Below are 18,650 nucleotides of genomic sequence, written 5' to 3'. Positions count from 1 at the left end.
TATGAAACTATTATTTTTTGTGACTGAAGGCCTATTCCCTTAATAGCTAAAAAGAAATAATCTAGCTCAAAAGTCTTTGATGAATAATTTGGCTAATATTAGATTACATTAACATCATAAATTATTAACATTAGTCAGCTACCTGCTTTTCGCTTAATAAACTGGACGTTCCAGTGTAACAGAAGACAACTATCAAACTTGTGAGGCATGTTTGTCTGGTTGCATAGAAACATGTATTGTACATTCAAATTCATTTTAATATTGCCAAATCTTTTACATTTTTATATAAAAGATAAATCTTGTTGAAATACAAGTTTTTAACAAGTGAAATATCTTCTATTTTAGACCTTAGAAGGTACATTCAGACCAAAGAAGGATTTCATTAGATTAAAAGTATCCTTAATAAGAAACAAAACCAAAAAACAAACAGTATTTGATCTTGACAGAAAAATTTGATTATACATGTGTTTGGCCACTGTTTAGGGACATTCTGAGACTATTCAAAAGTAATTTTTAATGTAAATTTAAAGTCCATGAAAAAACAGATTACAGAAGTTCAGGGTTTTGCTAGCTGCACTGTCAATGTTATAATAAGGGCACAGCATACACTCACTGAGCACTTCATGAGGAACACTATACACACTATACAAATACTCAGTAGTGCATCAGTTTGCTCTCAAAACAGCCTCAATTCTTTGTGGCATTGATTCTGCAAGATGTTGCAAATATACCTTTGGCATTTCCCCCTGCAGAGCAGCTTCTCGGGATGTTTTTTCTTTATTGTACCATTTTATTTTAGAGTAAACTCTAGAAACTGTTGTTTGCAAAAATCCAAGATCAGCAGTTATACAAATACTCAAACCTGCCAGATTGACATCATGCCACACATAAAATCATGGACATCACATTTTTTGCCAGGTTGATGTGAATGTTACCCTAAGCTGAAGTCCAGTATCTGCATGATTTATTGCATTGCAATGCTGCCACAAAATTAGATAATTGCAAGAATGAGTAGGCTTACAGGTGTTCCTAATAAAGTGCTCTGAGTGTATATAGAATATTTTAGTGGTTCAAATGTGCAGCCTCGTGGCAGTGTGTGTGTTCGTCTGAGCAGTATAATAAAGATACCAGAGCCACACTACCATGTTACTACCATGTCAGTGTCACATGTCAGTATAGTGTTGAGAAAGATCTCTTTCCACTGATGCCTGATTGAATTGTATACAGGGTTTGGTGGGCAATAATACACACACTTAAATTGAATTGGATGTTTCTATGGCCACATGACCATGCAGACTAATTTTTCTTAGTCTTAGTCCATGTGCTGTGTGAAGTGCAACACTAGGCTACTTGTTAACCATCATTTCCAGGTCTTTCACTTTAAGGGTGGCTAATAATGCGGGCCTATAGCTGTAATAAGAGTGGTGGAGATAGAGTTACTTCCTCTGGTCTGTTAGCACACTAGCAGACAGCTACTAGTGTACAATTCTCTACTGAATCAATACAACTGAAGTGTATAGTTGAGATGTTAGAGTATGTTAGCTTTCACATGTGCATGTCCAGGACTTGGCTTCACTGTTGGTGCAAACATAGATTAACAATTGCACACTCTTTCCAAAAGAATCTCCAAAATCCACATTATATCAACAGTTTGGAAAGCTTAACCTTGTGCATTTGCAGAGTTTGGGATCACATGCTTTCCTGTTTTATTTACGTACTTTCACCCAAATTAAATCGAATGAAACGGATCATATTAAATGTGTGAGATCTGGTTGCCCTATTCAGTGAACTCCATCATATATAATATACAGTGTGCCTTTTATATACAGCTACAAATGTCACTTATTTATAGAAAATAATTTTAAATAGTAACATTGTTTGAATAACAGGAAGATACACACCCATTACTAGGGACTGCCATGGCCTGGTTTAATTGTTTTTGCTAACAAAAGTATGTGAACTACGGAAGAAAGATCAGACTTTCATATATAGCAGATGAAAAGCTTTAATGATTAGAGCTTAAGCAGGCATGCTACTGTATGCAGAATGCAATTTTTCTAGTCTGACTAGCATTCAACACATTACAGCAACAATTGTCCATGCATTTGCTATGCCACGTATGCTCAATGACACATCAACTCTGGTTTTTCAGGGTGCTTTGTTCTACATTTCAAATATTTATTTCCTCATCATGCATTAAAAAGCTAAACATCATTTACAATACTATTTTTCCATTTCCCTAAAAGAGTACTAATAGAAGGTGGCAAATACTTTTACTTTTTTTTGTAAAATACTTGCACTCTGTGCTCAGATAGAATTCAAATCAAAATACAATAAACATTGCAAAAGAGACAGCTGACAGTGGTTTGAACTGGACAAGAAAAGGACAATAATTTGATACTGCATATAACTCTCCACCCAGTACACAAATAAACTCTGTAAAGCATACCAAGCATAATAAAATGGGTTTGTAACTTTGTGAAGTGTGCACTACTAATAGAATTCTGTGTTTTTGTGACTACCATTCAATATAGTTTGTTAAACCCAAGACTTCGAAGCAGTACCTAATCCATGGTCAGGATCAAACAAAACAATGTGAATGGACATCTTGGACTCTTGGAATGGTCTCACTTCTTGTATTTCCAGCATAATCACACTATCAGCATACGCTATCAGCATTGTCAGATTGGCTTTTGAACTCTTATTTAACTGCTAAGCGAGTTACGATGCACATCTTAATCACACTGAAAGTTATTTATAAAGTAATCAGGTCAGTGTGACCTATTATTATAAACTGATTTTTATTTTAGATTAATTGTTTCAACCGCACATTAATAATCAAGTCATTCAATAGAAACACTTATACATGTTCATTTATGCAGTCATCCAATCAGCCAATCATGTGGCATCAGTGCAATGCATAAAAACTTACAGATACAGGACAAGAGCTTCAGTTAATGTACACATCAAAATGGGGAAAATGTGATCTCAGTGACTGTCTGTAACATGGATGTTAGCGCCAGATGCGCTGGTTAAAGCATTTCAGAAACTGCAGATCTCCTGGGATTCACTTTCTTAAGTATTTACAAAATCGTGGGAAAATAGCATGATTGTTTTAAACAGCCAGGAAGGACACAGTACCTTATATATTCACTATTTACAAACATGTTCAGCAGAAAAGCATCTCCGCCTACACAAAACATTGAACACCTTAAGGTGGATGGGCTACAACAGCAGAAGACCACATCATTCTACTCCTTTCAGCCAAAAACAAGAACTGAGAAGCAGTTTTTTGAAAACCAGCCGATCTAGCACCACAGCCATGCCACATTTAAAGTCACAGAGATTACACCATTCTGATGTTTGATATGAACATTAACTGAAGCTCTTGACTTATATCTGCATGATTTTATGCATTGTTGTGCAGCTGTGCCACATGTTTGAATAAACAAGCAGGTAAACAGGTGTTACTATTAAAGTGGATTGTAAGTGTATAGTAGCATGTTAAATGTTTGAGTGACTATAGTTTATTAAAGCATGAAAGTTTTAGTATGGGGAGTATAAATACACAAACATCTGGAAGTTTGGTAATGGAATATCAGAAATAAAGCAAAGAACTTTTCCATTTAATGGATTAATACCATCTTTTTACCATCATTCTGCACCAGTTAAGTAACGCTATACACCAGCCTCTTATATACAGCAATTTATTTTACAGTACTAACTGTGAATCGTAAACCTGGTAAAAAAAACAAAAAAAACAAAACAAAAAAAAAACAAAAAAGAACTTTACAAGCTAGTAACAAAGAGCATTCAGTTTTCTTTTCTTTTTTCTTTCTCTTCTTTATTCTTTATGTTGTGTAACAAAAAAGCACACAAAACTACATTCCACTAGAATAAGTCTGCAGAAAAATAATGTCTAGCTCAAGAGGTATTAAAATAGGTGTTATAAGGTCAATTGTTCTTCAGTTCAAAGCGGCTATACACCTGCTTTGATTTCAACTTGTTGTAGTGGTTGACCAGGTCTAGTTTGCTGTGTCCCAATGTCATGCGCTTCTCATCCCCCCGAGTGATTCTGCCATCTTGGCCTATTCGTTCTTTGGGCAAAGGTGCTGGTGGAGGAGGACTTTGACTACTTTCTGGCTCATTTTGTGATAGGTCTGGACCCCCAAAAGCTGCACTATATGGTGGTGGCCTATGTAACAAATAAGGGTCCTTGTCTTTGGCTGATGAGGAGAAGAGGTCAGTGAATTTGTTAAAAAAAGGACTGGTAGGACTACGTACTTTTGGTGTTTTGTTCTCCATTAGAGGATTTGGTTGTGCTTTGGCAGCAGTATGGAAGACGTTCTTTTGGTCATAGAGATCCAGTGCTTGAAATTTGGATGTTGATCCTGCAAGGTTAGTTTGGAAGGCTCCTGCTTTGGCCCATTCCACTCCAGACTTTGAACATTCCACAGAATTCTGCAGGGAATCATTGTGCGATGATCTGCCAATGTTACTTCCTTGAGGCATCTGAAGTCCTGAATTTAAAACACCCCACTTATCTGCACTCTTGCTTGTGCCAGTTTCTTTCTTATCCTGGGTGACCTTATAGACTTGAGAGGTTAAGCCTGGAGCTGCTTTAATGCTGGAGACGCTGTTGCTGGACTGACTACTGGAGTTTTCTGAGCAAACCTTCTCCCTCTCTCTACTTCCTCTGTCTTGGAAAAAGTCCATGTTGGGCAGCATGTTGTAATTGTAGTAGGGAAGACCTTCATCATCGGGGTTATAGAAACGCTCAAGGATTTGTGAGTCTGCATAGAGGCAACGGAATTCCCGATCAAAGCTTTCAGCAATGCGTCCTGAAAAGTGCAAAATCATGTTGCTGTGCACCTGAGCAGACAACCAGGTAAAACTGGAAGAGAAAAAGGTAAGATTAGAATAACACAAAAATTTGTTTACCAAATGCCAAGTAGATCATGTGGACCTTTTGAACAGTGCAAACAAACTAAAACTATATTTATGTGAACAATTTAGATGTTTTGTACCAAGGGGGTCTGGTGGCCTATATTCCCCTCGTCAAACTCCTTTTGTGTTACTGGACACCATATATAATGATATAAAGTCATAGAAAGCTGCTATGATAAAGCCCTTACATGTAGGTAGACAACAGGGCTGTTTTGACTGCTCACAAGACAATGAGCTTGTTCAAAGTATTTAAAATTCCAGGGGCTGATACCATTTTATATAGAACCTTGCATTGACCAAAGTCTAGAATCTATTTGGTCAACACTAATTTAAATGCAAGAGGTAAAAATGAGGAAAAAGAACACTAAAGCAGCAATTTTGACACTTCTATGTTAATCAAAGTAGAATTTAAACTGCAGCCATGCCACACTGAGCTTAAGCAAACTTGATTTTATTTTATTTTATCACGTCATGTTTTTTTTTTATAATCTGAAGGGCCAATACAGACATTTGCATGTTATGTATATTCAACAATTCAGAGTTCCATGCTTTTCTGGTGGCTGTGAATTTCTCACAGATTTTTAATTAACAGAGAGGGAAAAACAGAGAAATGTACATAAAATAAGCAATAAATTAATGAAGACTACATCTTCATTTTGAGAATACTCTTTTATACTGGACATTTTTTCTGGACAGATTGATGTGTGATGTGTTTCTGTGAAGCATATGCAATTCAGGAGAACAAACTAAAAGCGACTACAAAATGCCCAGCAACCCTGCAGCGGTGTGTGCAGCAGTGTGCAACAACTTAGGACAAATCCATCAGTTCTGTAGGTTTCTTTATAACACTAAACTTTCTACCACTACCTGGCACCTTAAAACAATATACGTATGGGGCAGGGTTTTTGCACCTCTCTCTCTAGTTATTGACAGACAACAATCAACACTAGCCATTTAACGGCATATAATACTGTGTGCATTGTACACGTTATCATAATTGTGCACTTTTATTCAAAAAAAAAAAAAGTGCAATCTTGCACTTTTATTCTATTGTCATTGTTACACACCAGGGAACAGTGAGTAAGCTTTTCATGACAATAAAAATTTGTATTGGATTGGAAAAAAAAGCAATAATGACACATTTTTAAAGCTTGTCAATCACTGACATTTTCTTTTTTTTTGGCTTATTTACTACTGGCTAGATTCGGACATAATCAGAATTTGATGATTGTCAAATCAAGGCAAATTTGTGTAACTACTTTTTTTATTGTATACCATCAGTTATTCACATAACACTTAATTTTTTTCTCATTGTAAACACAGCATTTAAAGATGGTGATCTCTTTCCACCAGTATTCCATACTCTCCACTAGCAGCCTTACTGCATGAGCTATTATATGAACTCTCTTCCCCCTCATAAAATAAGCCTCACCCACTATGTAAACTTTTTTTGCGCTCAAACATGTCATGCTATAACATTACAACACTTTCTCAGTGAGCTAAACAACTCCGAAGTCAGCCTTAAAGAACCACTACATAAAACTCTAAGCCACTAAAAAATTAGTTTCAATTAGCATATCTAAAACACAGTTTATTCATTAACAGTCAACAGAAAAAGAAAGCACACCCACCTTCAAGTCAGGTAATGACAAAAACAGGTTTCAGTACATAGTCATTTTGAAGTAAGCCACACATTCATAAACTAGCATGAGCACCCTATAATTCAGTAACATGTAGAACCACCTTTAGCAAAAGCTTAATATAAGCATATTTATTTCATTAATTAGGCCCTGATAAATAAAAACATACAACTGAAGGAGGGTATACTTTTTTCTTCCCACCACTGTATAAGCTTATTTGTCTAGAGCTACTTAACATATACAAAAACATAAATACAAATCAAACGGTGTAAGTATTTGGTAATGGTATTTTTAACGCAATACCTGCTATCGGTATCAAAGTAACAATTATTGTATAGTGACAACAGTGATGGAAATAAATAAGACCACAGTAGATTGCTACTGCATACTGGGCCTGGGAGTTGCCAGATCGTCATCTTTTCATTGCTAAGCTCTTTAATCACCACATGCTTGCTGGGTCAAAGTAAAGATCCGCTCACACCCCTTCGTTTCCTCACAGAGATTTGTCAGGTTACTTAAAGCAAACTGGCAGAAGGGTGACATATAGCAGGAATGGGAAGTCCATTTTATGACAGATATACAGCTATATCTTAGCAGATCCACAACTTTTCTATAAGGTATTTTAGGCTGGTCTGCTACAGCCCATAAAATTATAATTCATAATATCTGATGGTAAAGATGTTAAACCAAAGCTGATACTACAATTAGTTATGATATGGTTTGATTCTGTTGGTTTAGCTACCGAGTTTGTTTGTGGTTTGTTACTGAGATGTAATATAATAAAAGTGAACATTCATTTCATTTTGTGGGCAAGTCTTACCTGTATGATCCAGCTATTACTTCCTCGCAGTCAATGATCATGAATTTTTCCTGCACCTGTCCTGTAAATTTCTTCCCACTTTTGGTGCAATATGTGTCTCCACATACACTTCGTATCCGCATATTCTGCGGAATGTAATTACATTAATTTAGTGCACCATATTTATTATTATTTTTCATTTCTGCATATCACTCCATATAGAATACTTTATTAGAATACATTATAAATCTGACACAAAAGATCACACTGGGCATCTGAGGCAGGGTGCATGACGTAAGATCTACTTTTGCAGCAAAGTCTTTGATGTATTGTAGAAATACAATAGACTTTGAATGATGTAATAACTTTACACCAAAATACATCCTTTCATTCATTCTCCACTTCTGCTGAGTATGACTATTCATGTACTCAGGTAAAATGTTAAGTAAATAAGGCTGCCTTTCCTATAAATACATTAAGAACATCTGTGTACAGCAAATCTGCATAAATTAAAGTAAAAATCCACAATCAAAGAATGAATTCCACTGATAACATCTTGACTTACATTTAAGTGTGAGTGTTGGATTTCTAGCGTATTGCACATGTCAGTGAAATAACTGAGATTCTTCTCATCAAGCAGAATATACACAGGAACCTTCCGTTTGAGAGAGGCCTCAAGCAAGTCACAGAATAAGTCCACATCAGTGAAAACGTCCATGACCAAGGCAATGACCTGCACACATAGAGAAAATATAGGATGCACCACAATAAATACTGTACCCTTTAGTGTTTAACAGCTTTCTTTTATGGGCCCACCATTATTCAGCCATAATCAAACTTCCTGGGTCTAGAATGCATGATATCCCTGAGGGAAATTCTTTTGTTACAGTAGTCAATAAACAGCAGAAATTAGAAGAACGCATACTATGAAAAGAGAACAATTTTTAAAATGTGCATTTAAATTAATCTTAAATAGAGAGAGAGAGAGAGAGAGAGAGAAAGAAAGAGAGACGACATTTGTTTAATATCACTTTATAAAGAGAAATTAGCCTGGTCAAAGTCTTAAGGCCACTGTTTAAGTTTCAGGAAGTAATAATCAATATTACTGAAGGTAAGCATGCAGTAAAGTGTTTCCCGAAACACCTGCTTATTTTATGCACTCAAAATATGGTCAGTTCTGATGAAGGAAAACTGCATAATTTTGAGAGTGTAGCAAAAGAGTATGAGAGTACTGGGACATAATAACACGTCATTTAATGGAAAAGAACGCTATTGCCTAGTTACAAACACAGCCACTGTGAACAAACTCCTTGTTGCATTTCAGCTTTTCCTTATATCTTTTATACTGCATAATTTAATTTACCATTCTCTTGATTTATTTTTCCACATTTAGTTTACACCTCTCTTATTTGTATCCTTCCTACTTACCTACCATCACAATGCTCCTACTGCCTCGTGTAAATAGTGTCCACTTTCTATATCATAGCCCAACCAGGCATTTTGCGGTACACATTTCAACCGTATTTTCAGTTTTCAGTATTTCTTACATTTCTTGGGTGGGACAAAAATACAGTGCAAGAAATGTCATACCAAACTGTATTTATTATGTTTTCATATTGTATTTCCATCTGGATTTATAGACAGTAGATTGTGTGCACTTCTGACAAGTTGTCACATGAGATTTTTCAGCACTTCACCAGATCACTGTAAATATTGATTTTTCAAATTCTAACCCATGTACAACTTGACACAAACGTAAACACTCATTTACACCTGATCTTAGTAAATAAAATGTCAGATAAATAATATTCTGTATATGCTAAATAAAATAAATAAAAGTAACTACTATTATAAGAAACACAGGAAGTGACACCACAATATCAGTTATTTTTGAGCAAGTCCTATGCGTCAATTTTATATCAAGGAAAGAGACATGGCAACTTGTCCCAAACCGACATGTGTGCTATTAATTGTTCTCTGTAAAATTAATCATATAACTGTTAAATATTCTGAACATTCATATCTATCTTTTTTTTTACCCAATAAGTAAAATTTTCTTGCTTTTGAAGGTCAAAACAACGTGTTGTAATGTTCATGTCAGAGTAGAGTGACTATGACTGTGAACATGAAACTGACCTCAGAACATTTAGTCACAGACCACAGCTAACAGCACTGACGTTAGAGGTATGAAGAGTGACAACCTGCCAACTTGCCCCGCTCTCTCCTACACTACCGCACTGTACTCTCTATAAAAACACATTTTCTCATAAACACTTACAAGAACTTGAATAAACCAGTTTGCATTAAAATAGTAATTCGTATTAATTAAAAACAAAATCGCTCTGGCTCGTCAGAATTGACATCCTACTCATTTTCACCATAACCTTTTATAAACTCTGTAGGAATTGGCTCGTGAGGACATGTTGTAAATTAACATTGTAGTTTTCTTACCTTCTTGGCCTTACTGATTAGCGATCGAACCAAATCTTTGAAATTTTGCGACTTGTCTCTTTGGAAGAAGATCTGGGTCTCGCTGGGGCCGTGGCGGTTGGGCACCTCGGGCCAGCCGAGCTCCAGCATGGGCGGGTCTTCATCCGACATCATGGGGAAATAAGTTCCCGAAGTCAGCTCTGATACCGTGTCTCCCTCTCCAAAGTCCCCAACTCCATTCGAGCCGTTCTCGGGATTCTCGGTCTTTGCGGCATGTTCGGCAATATAGCGAATTTCAGGCGCGGACAGAAAGTTGAGCTCTTTCTCGTCAGTCAAAACCCGCCAGTATTCCTTCTCCCCGGACTCGAGAAGCGCATCCGTGGCGAGACGCGCCGCTTCGTTGTGGCTCAGCTCTAACGTGGAAGTGGGCCGCCATGGGTTCTTCACCTCCTCCAGACGCGTCGCGAGCTTCCCCAGCGCTTTGCGCCCGCTACTTAAAGGGTTCAACATCGCGTTAGTGGCCGGTAAAGCTGCGTTCGTCCTGTTTCGACCTTCTGTTTTTCAAATACAACACCCGGCAACAAGTGGTCACTTAGCAGAAAGTTGTGTCAGGTTGCTCCCATCCATAGTAGTAAGTGCTTTCGTGTTTTCTGTCTCTCGGTGCTGCGCTCTTTCACACTCCTTACTCACCTTGTTTTTACCTGTTAGAGCCTTATTAGACCAACCTCCTGGTCACATGACCCAGAGGTAGCAGACAAACAGTTCTGGGCTCTTGTCCTAATCGGTGTGAAATCTTCGTTTTAAACAAAACACCCAGAAACAAGCAACCAGTCACCGAAAACTCAAATGACAGTCGGAACACATACTTACTGTTGTACTGTTGTAACTGTTGTAGCCATAATTACAGTCTATTTTTTGCACAGCTTGAAATACCGGTCACGTGATGCGGAAACACAGAGGCTCGGACAGAAGGTGTTTTAACCGGCTGGCCATATCTGTCCCTGTCCGATCTGCGTGGCGCATGCGTTCACGTCTTACGACTCGTCACGCGTTACCAAAGTTTATTGAGAACATATATTGTACCAACACGAAGCAATGCCTTCACTATGAACTTTTAAAATAACATGGTGGTAAACTTAATATGGAATATTATGTACAGTTGTATTCTGCTTTCCAAATCAATAAAACATTACAGCTTTTAAATACAGAATTTTCTGTGTTAATTGATGCTATTCGTAATAAAGTTACAACCTTTTCTAACAGGATTCTATTAAATGTCATTCCTATCTGTTTGTTGCACACCCATTAAAATAAAGATGGACTAATTAGTTTCTTATTAAAACCCTGTGATACAAAAAGGTCAGAAAATTCTTTGTGAAGAAAGTGTTGCATATACGATGGATTCTAGTCCCAGGTCCACCAAGCTGCCACTGCTGGACCCTCAATTGCTCAGTTGTATAAACAGTTGTATAAAATGAGATAAACTGTAAGTCAGTCTGGATAAGGGCGTCTGCCAAATGCCAGAAATGTAAATGAAAATGTAGTTGTTTAAAATATTTTCTTTGCCATACCTAATAAATATATTATAAGAAACAACATTAAACCTGTATCCTATAACTTAATTGACTGATTTTTCACATGCGACTTGTATATGCGACTTATATATTGTAAGTATGAATTGTAATTGCTGTTTTCATAATGTTTAACGGACATCTAAATAAAAATAAGTGATTTTGTAACCTTCTGCCTGGTGAGCATGATAACCCTTTATCTGATGTCCTCAAGAACCTCTTTTTATTGAGGAATAGAATACTTCCAATAGCCTGTGTGGTGAAGACCAGATTTTAACAGAATACCCACTTTTATGTTCCTAAAACATGGAAGGGCCTGCTAAACTCATGCCTGTATGCCATTAGGGGTTCAAAGTCAAAAGTCAAAGTCAAAGAAGCTTTATTGTCACTTCAACCGTATATAGCTGATGCAGTACACAGTGGAGTGAAACAACGTTCCTCGTAGACCAGAGGTGCTACACACAACAAAGACAAAGTACAGTGATGCAGACAAACATAGAGCTAAACATAGAGATAAAAACTAAACTATACTTAAGGTGCAATCTTTAGTAAAAACTAGACATAGCACAGGATGACAAGACAGTGCAGACAAACAACATATAGACCGACTCTGTGCAAAAGAATAGTGTTGACAGTGAGTGCAAATATTAAAGTTAACGTAGCAGTATGGAGGGGAGTTTTACTGACAAATATGTTTCATTTTGGATCATTTTGCTCAAAAATAAACAAAAACTTATAATGTTTTTGTACCATTTGTTTAATTGGCTTCTCTTTATCTTCATTTAGGACTTAGATGAAGATTTGATCACATTTCAGTTTAAATCTATGCAGAAATAAATAAGATTGTAAAGGGTAATACATTTTCTAGCAGCACTGTATGTCCTAGTGGCGCTATAAAAACAATGTAGGCTTTATTGACAATTGGGCTACTTTGAATTCTGCCCTTTTAGATCTAGCTCAAGGTTTGCTCTCATAATCTAATTAAGATAAAATGTTATCAAACCAAAAAATGCCGCCAACACCTTTGATCTGAAATGAGGACTGCTAAAGCACTTGTAAATGAAATTAAGGGATTTATTCTGTACTATATGGCAAAACAACAATAATGCAAATATATGTGGACATCTGACCATCACACCCATATGTTGGCCTTCCCTACACTGTTGCCACAAATTTGGAAGCACACAGCTGTTCCCAGAAGAGTGTACACTCTTATAGTATATTGGGGGGAACACCTCCATTTAAATGCAAATGGTTTTGGAATGGGATGTTCAAAAAGTACACAGGGTCATTGTGTTTGATATTCTATGTGTTACACAGTAATCTGCAGATGATTTTTTTTTCCTCATTAAAAGTACTTTATTAAATAACAAATTGAGCAAAGAATTAGATTTTTTTAAAATAATTTTGACTTGTTTTTACAAGATACCATGATTAGACTAATTAGACACAGTAACATTAGCTGATGTACATTTATATATATAATATATGCATAATATAAGCTTTTTCACTAATCAGTAAAGAGAAGCACTTGAGAGCTTCTGAGGCATTCAAGAATTTCAGGGCATTGGGTAGTATGTGGCATGCATATCCTGATGTGACTGGATATATGACACTATAATCGTAAATGTTAAAGGCATTAACAATACTGCTAACAACAATTTGGTAACTTAGAAATACATACAGCAACTCCATCTAACAACCAGTATTGTGGTTTACATTTATCAGAAAGCATGGCTGTATCTATAAATCATATAGATCAGACAATGTAATATATAGGCATTCCATGAATAAAAATTTAAAATAATACTAAAGCTTCACAGAAAAGTAGTGGTATTTATGTAAAATGTACAATAGATTTAATAAATTATCCCTATTCCTTTGGCAAATCCGATTTACTGACTGCCACTTACACAAACAGTTCCACTTACTCTTGCTTAAGTCTTTTATAAAATGCCCAGTGGTGGATTGGTATCCAATCTAGGGTTGTATTCCCACCTTATGCCCAGGGTTCCTGGGATATGAATTTATTCCATATTTACCGTGACACCAACCAGGATAAAGTGGTTGCTGAAAATGAGTGAGAAGGTCTTTTGATAGAGCTTATGGTTCATATCCGGTCACTGGACACGTGTTGCATCTAATTGTTCAGCAATAACTAACTTTATAGCTGGAAATTTCCTTATTTGAATAGTAAATGATTTAGGGTTGACAGGAACAGGATGAAGTTGTGTAAAAGCTGACACACCTGAATGACTGGTCCTAGCACTATAGGAGCACCTGATAGTGTTGGTATATGTAAATGCACATGCCAAAACTGACATACACATACACACATACACTAGAATTCCACATTAAAATGCTTTGGAAGATAGTATTTATTAATCAAGCAAAATCTTGCGTGATCATTATTGTTATGGACTTGAAGTAACTATTTAAAAGAACAACAGATTTCTTCTCTTGCTAAGAATAAGCCATCAATCTGAAATAAAAATAAGTCAGCATAGATGCATTCCATTGACTTTAAGGCAGCCCTTTGTTCTTTGTGGTTCTTTTGTTTTGCTGCTGCCCTTTTTAGCTCTTCCTTTTTCTCTTTGTCCCCTTCCGTAATCTGTCCAGTGATTCATGCCTTAGCTTTTCCTTCCCCTCTTCAGTGTTCAGACCATTTCTTGTCCTTTGAATTCTAATGTGCGATTGTGAGACGTAATGGCATTTAGCATTCATTTGTGGTCTGGTCAGTTAAAAGTTAGGAGAATGGTTTCTCTATAATGCGTGAATCTAGACTGCATGCTGATAAAGGGCAAGATTATAATAAAGTATATAAAGGGATTCAGAACCTTTAGGGACCAGATTTTTTTTTTTAAATCTTCAGAGATCAGGGTTTAAGGATTTTTATGAAGACTGAACCAATGGCTCTATGGTATCTAGTATGATACTATGATACCTTCTCTTTTGAGGTAGAAAAAAGCTACATTTACAGTGTAGAGTGATACAGCACACTTGGAACAGAGAAGGTTAAGGGCCTTTCTCAGGTGTCCAAGAGTGGCAGTTTGGCATTGCTGGGGCTTAAACCATGAGTGTCCAATCAATTAATCTTATTTTAACATTACCGTGCTATTCATATCCTAAACCTTCAAATATTTTTGACCTGACTTTCTTAGGAGATTTGCTTTTTCATTTAAACTGTTTGTTGTAACTCATGTCTTTGTGGAGTTTTGCATGCACTCACTTTGTGTAGGTTTCCTCAGATTTTTTCCAGTTTCCCCCAACTTCCCAGGGTGTGCCCCTAGGTGTGAATTAGTGTGCAAATGTGTTTGGTGTGGCGTTCCAACAAGAGTGTGTTCCCACCTCACATGTGGTGTTGCCAGGATAAGCCCTGGATTAACTGTAAAGCATTAGAGCCTTCTGCCTTCTGCACTTTGAAATGTTTTCTTATGGTTGATATAGAGCAGTATAGCATGCACCAACTTTTTTCATTATCAGTATATGGTATATGATATATGGTAAACAGTCACATTGGTATATTCTCACATATGTGAAAGGAACCACAGTATAAGAGGTGTGCTTGCATGCAGAAATCTGGTTACTGTGGAACCCTGCAAAATGTCTGTCAAATACTTTGTAAGTGAATTTTGACAGAAGAAGGAAAAGGAATTCTGATGAACTATGAACACCTCCATAATTTCTCCATAATGTAACTAATCTACTCTCTGTGCACATGTTACGTAGGTTACTTCCAGGTTCCCCCCACCACCCAAACACATGCTGGAAGGTGAACTGGTGGCTATAAATTAATCCTAGGTGTGAATGATGTAGGTGTGTGTGTGACTGCTGTTTAATCTAGAGTGGTTACTTGCCTTGTGCCAGGAACACATGACATTTCACAGATTCATTATTTTGAACCACTCCAGTGTAGCTTTGGCAGAATGATTCTGGTTGTCTTCAAGAATGGAAATGTATTTCTGTATTTAGGATATTGTTATTAACCAAATCCTGGACTTATTTTGATATCTCCATGGTTTTAATGATGCTTTTTCCCTACATACCTTTTGGAATTAATCTGATCAGACCATAACATGTTCCTGGGGTGATATCCAGTTATAAATTCCTGTTTCTCGTGATGTCACTTTGGTGCTTGATGTTTCCTTTTATGGTGTTCCATGGTACAGCTAATGTGCAAAATCAAATGTTTAACCTAATGTTTAAATTCTTTTCAAGTCAAGTCAAGAAGCTTTTATTGTCATTTCAAGCATATATAGCTGACAAAGTACATAGTGAAATGAAACAATGTTCCTCCAGGACCCTGGTGCTACATAAGAACAACAAAGAGCTACATAAAACAACAAAAAGCTAAGAACTAAAAGTAAGTTATCCTAGCCACATAAAGTTCACAGTGTCTTGCAGTGCAAGACAAGACAGTGCAGACAGACAATACAATATGCCACAGGACAGATATAAAGAAAATAGCATAGACCAGTATATACTTTGTATAGACAATTGCAAAAAGGAAACTTATTCTTTTAAACATATGACACGTTATGTTTATCAGCTATTGGTAGCAGCATTAAGGTATTATGTGCAAAAACAGCATATAAACGGTGTTTATATTAGTGGTGCTGTAAATGATGATGATGTTGAATGTGAGTGTGTGTGTGTGTGTCAGTGTGTCAGTTTAATTTAGTTCTAGTTATGGGTATTGAGGAGTCTGATGGCTTGTGGAAAGAAACTTTTATATCCCTCTCTCAACAAGTGAGAAACCATGCATGCTGTTTAAGATCAGATGAAATCAAGATGATGTGTAGAAAATCTTTGGGGTAACTCAAAATATTGATATATTGATGACAGCTATATGATAATTACTATTCTTGTAATAGACTGAATGGTTCATTCCATTGGTGTAATTATATATATATATATATATATATATATATATATATATATATATATATATATATTATACACATACAGTCAAGCCCGAAATTATTCATACCCCTGGCAAATTCTGACTTAAAGTTACTTTTATTCAACCAGCAAGTTTTTTCTTGATTAGAAATGACACAAGCGTCTCCCAGAACATAATAAGACGATGTACAAGAGGCATCATTGTGGAAAAAGTTATTACTCATCTTTTATTTACATTTGAACAAAAAGTGGCATGTCCAAAATTATCCATACCCTTCTCAATAATCAACAGAAAAGCCTTTATTGGCTATTACAGCAATCAAACGCTTCCTATAACTGCTGACCAGCTTTTTGCATGTCTCCACTGGTATTTTTGCTCATTCATCTTTAGCGATGAGCTCCAACTCTTTCAGGTTGGAGGGTCTCCTTGCCATCACCCTGATCTTTAGCTTCCTCCACAGATTCTCAATTGGATTTAAGTCAGGACTCTGGCTGGGCCACTGCAAAACGTTAATGTTTTTGTCTGCTAACCATTTCTTCACCACTTTTGCTGTGTGTTTTGGGTCGTTGTCATGCTGAAATGTCCATATGTATATATATATATATATAAAACAAAAAACAGCCATTTTAACTGAGGGGTGTAGACAGATATCCATTATAATAGTGCCTTCTTTTGTATCCATCCTCCAATTCATTCTATTGTAATTTAGGATGTAAACCTGAGAAGGAGTGTCAACACAGATCAACATAGATGCAAAATTATTATACAACAGACAGTATAATACGCAAAATAGCCAGACTTAGATTTGTGTTAGGGTAAAGATGAGGGAAATGGCATCACTAATATCAACAAACTGCTGTCAATTTAGCCATGGCAAGTTCCTTAATGTTATAATAAACACTTAAAATGATGACTTTCTGTTAAATAGTAGAACAATTTTGGCAGATAGCTAATACTGCAATAGCAGGTGGAACTTATTCTATTTTTGTACACCACACGTGATGAGAATTTAACAGGAAGTTGCCACCATGTGACAGGATACAGTAAATGATAATGTCATTGTAGGTACTATCACAGCAAATAGTAAGGCAAAAAAAAGGAAGGCAACATACTGAACTAGGAAAAAAGAGAACAAGCAGAACATGTGCACAGACAAGTCATAACCATTGTATGAGTGGATTTTAGATATAAATAACAAATGATCTGAAGAAAACAAAATCATGTGCTTATCCACACAAAGGGTTGTACAAACCAAAACTAGACACAGCCAAAGCAAACTTGACACACTGCCAAAAAGTGGCATGTGACCTCGGCTTTCAACACTCATGCTCACTTGTGACAATAACATACTTTTAAAAGTAGAATTTACGTGATATTAACCATACAAAACAAGGTGGCCTTGTGCAGTAGGGGGCATCAGGGATGACAGGATCACAAAAGCTTACCAAAATAGCATCACAAAAATTGGAAAAATGCCAAAAATAAAAATTTACAACATAAAATTATTACATTTAGTACAGTTTACATTGCTGTAATAGGACATGTGCAAACAACTCTGTTTAAGTCTCTGTGTTTAATCTGTTTCCTTAAACATTGTTTATATTATGTAACTGAGATGAACATGAATTGGACGTATAATTGCTATTACAATCAAAGCTCACGGCCTGGGTTATCGGGACACTATTGTAAGTAGTTACCATGTTCACTTGTGGCATGGAATTAGAATACCCAACAACTGTAGCAATAAACGTGAATAAACAGGATTTTTATGGAATATTTATGTTATTTAGACTATTTATTTCATTCCTCTCTATATACACTATGTGTGTGAACAAATGGCAAATTCCTCTGTGTATCTTACTTGGCTAAATAAATCGTGATGAGAAGGAATGAAAATAAAGTTGCCTTTGACTTAATCTGTGAGACGTGATGCTGTAAGGATTTACATGCTGTGACAGAATGTATGCAGCCCTTTATTATTTTTTAGGTAAAACAATTTAACAGCACAACCAACAATACAATAAACATTTGTAAGATGGTCCTCATTTGTTGGAGGATTGAATGTGGCTCCCTCTGCTGGTCAATAGACTGTTCCTGCTAAATGCTTTTCCACTTCCATTAAAATAGGGGTGTTATTGCCAGAGGTGGAAGCTAACGAATACAAATAAATTGAATTGAAAAAAATTGAATGGAATATCTGGAAAGATGTATGAATTAACAATTAACTAATGAACCTAGCAAGCTACTGAAGCAACAAGAACATATGGCTAGCCAACTAATGCTAGCTAATATCCAAATACGTAATGCTGTCTCTCTGTTAGGATAGTCAGGGTAATTTGAAAATGAATGGGTGTTACAGA

The 18,650-nt window shown here is 36.3% G+C and overlaps 1 protein-coding gene across 1 annotated transcript; it reads right to left on the bottom strand.

The window, feature by feature from the left end:
• Positions 1 to 434: 434 nt before the first annotated feature.
• Positions 435 to 10,748, bottom strand: fam83c (family with sequence similarity 83 member C). Its single transcript, XM_058403765.1, has 4 exons — positions 9,838 to 10,748; positions 7,952 to 8,119; positions 7,408 to 7,532; positions 435 to 4,894 (listed from the first exon to the last, which is right to left on the bottom strand). Exons 1-4 carry the CDS (start codon positions 10,324 to 10,326, stop codon positions 3,955 to 3,957), a joined length of 1,722 nt encoding a protein of 573 aa, XP_058259748.1. The 5' UTR covers positions 10,327 to 10,748; the 3' UTR covers positions 435 to 3,954.
• Between the last annotated feature and the right edge of the window lie 7,902 nt (positions 10,749 to 18,650).

Source organism: Hemibagrus wyckioides, linkage group LG11 (assembly GCF_019097595.1).
Source record: "Hemibagrus wyckioides isolate EC202008001 linkage group LG11, SWU_Hwy_1.0, whole genome shotgun sequence".
Taxonomy (NCBI): domain Eukaryota; kingdom Metazoa; phylum Chordata; class Actinopteri; order Siluriformes; family Bagridae; genus Hemibagrus; species Hemibagrus wyckioides.
The sequence above is the reverse complement of the archived record's forward strand: the minus strand, read 5'-3'. Positions and strand labels throughout refer to the sequence as shown.

Excerpts from the sequence above, each read along its gene's own strand:
- fam83c (XM_058403765.1), bottom strand. The coding sequence starts at position 10,326 with ATGTTGAACCCTTTAAGTAGCGGGCGCAAAGCGCTGGGGAAGCTCGCG. Across the intron at positions 8,120-9,837 it reads TAATCAGTAAGGCCAAGAAG|GTCATTGCCTTGGTCATGGA; the intron begins GTAAGAAAACTA and ends CTATGTGTGCAG. Across the intron at positions 4,895-7,407 it reads GTAATAGCTGGATCATACAG|TTTTACCTGGTTGTCTGCTC; the intron begins GTAAGACTTGCC and ends TTTCTCTTCCAG.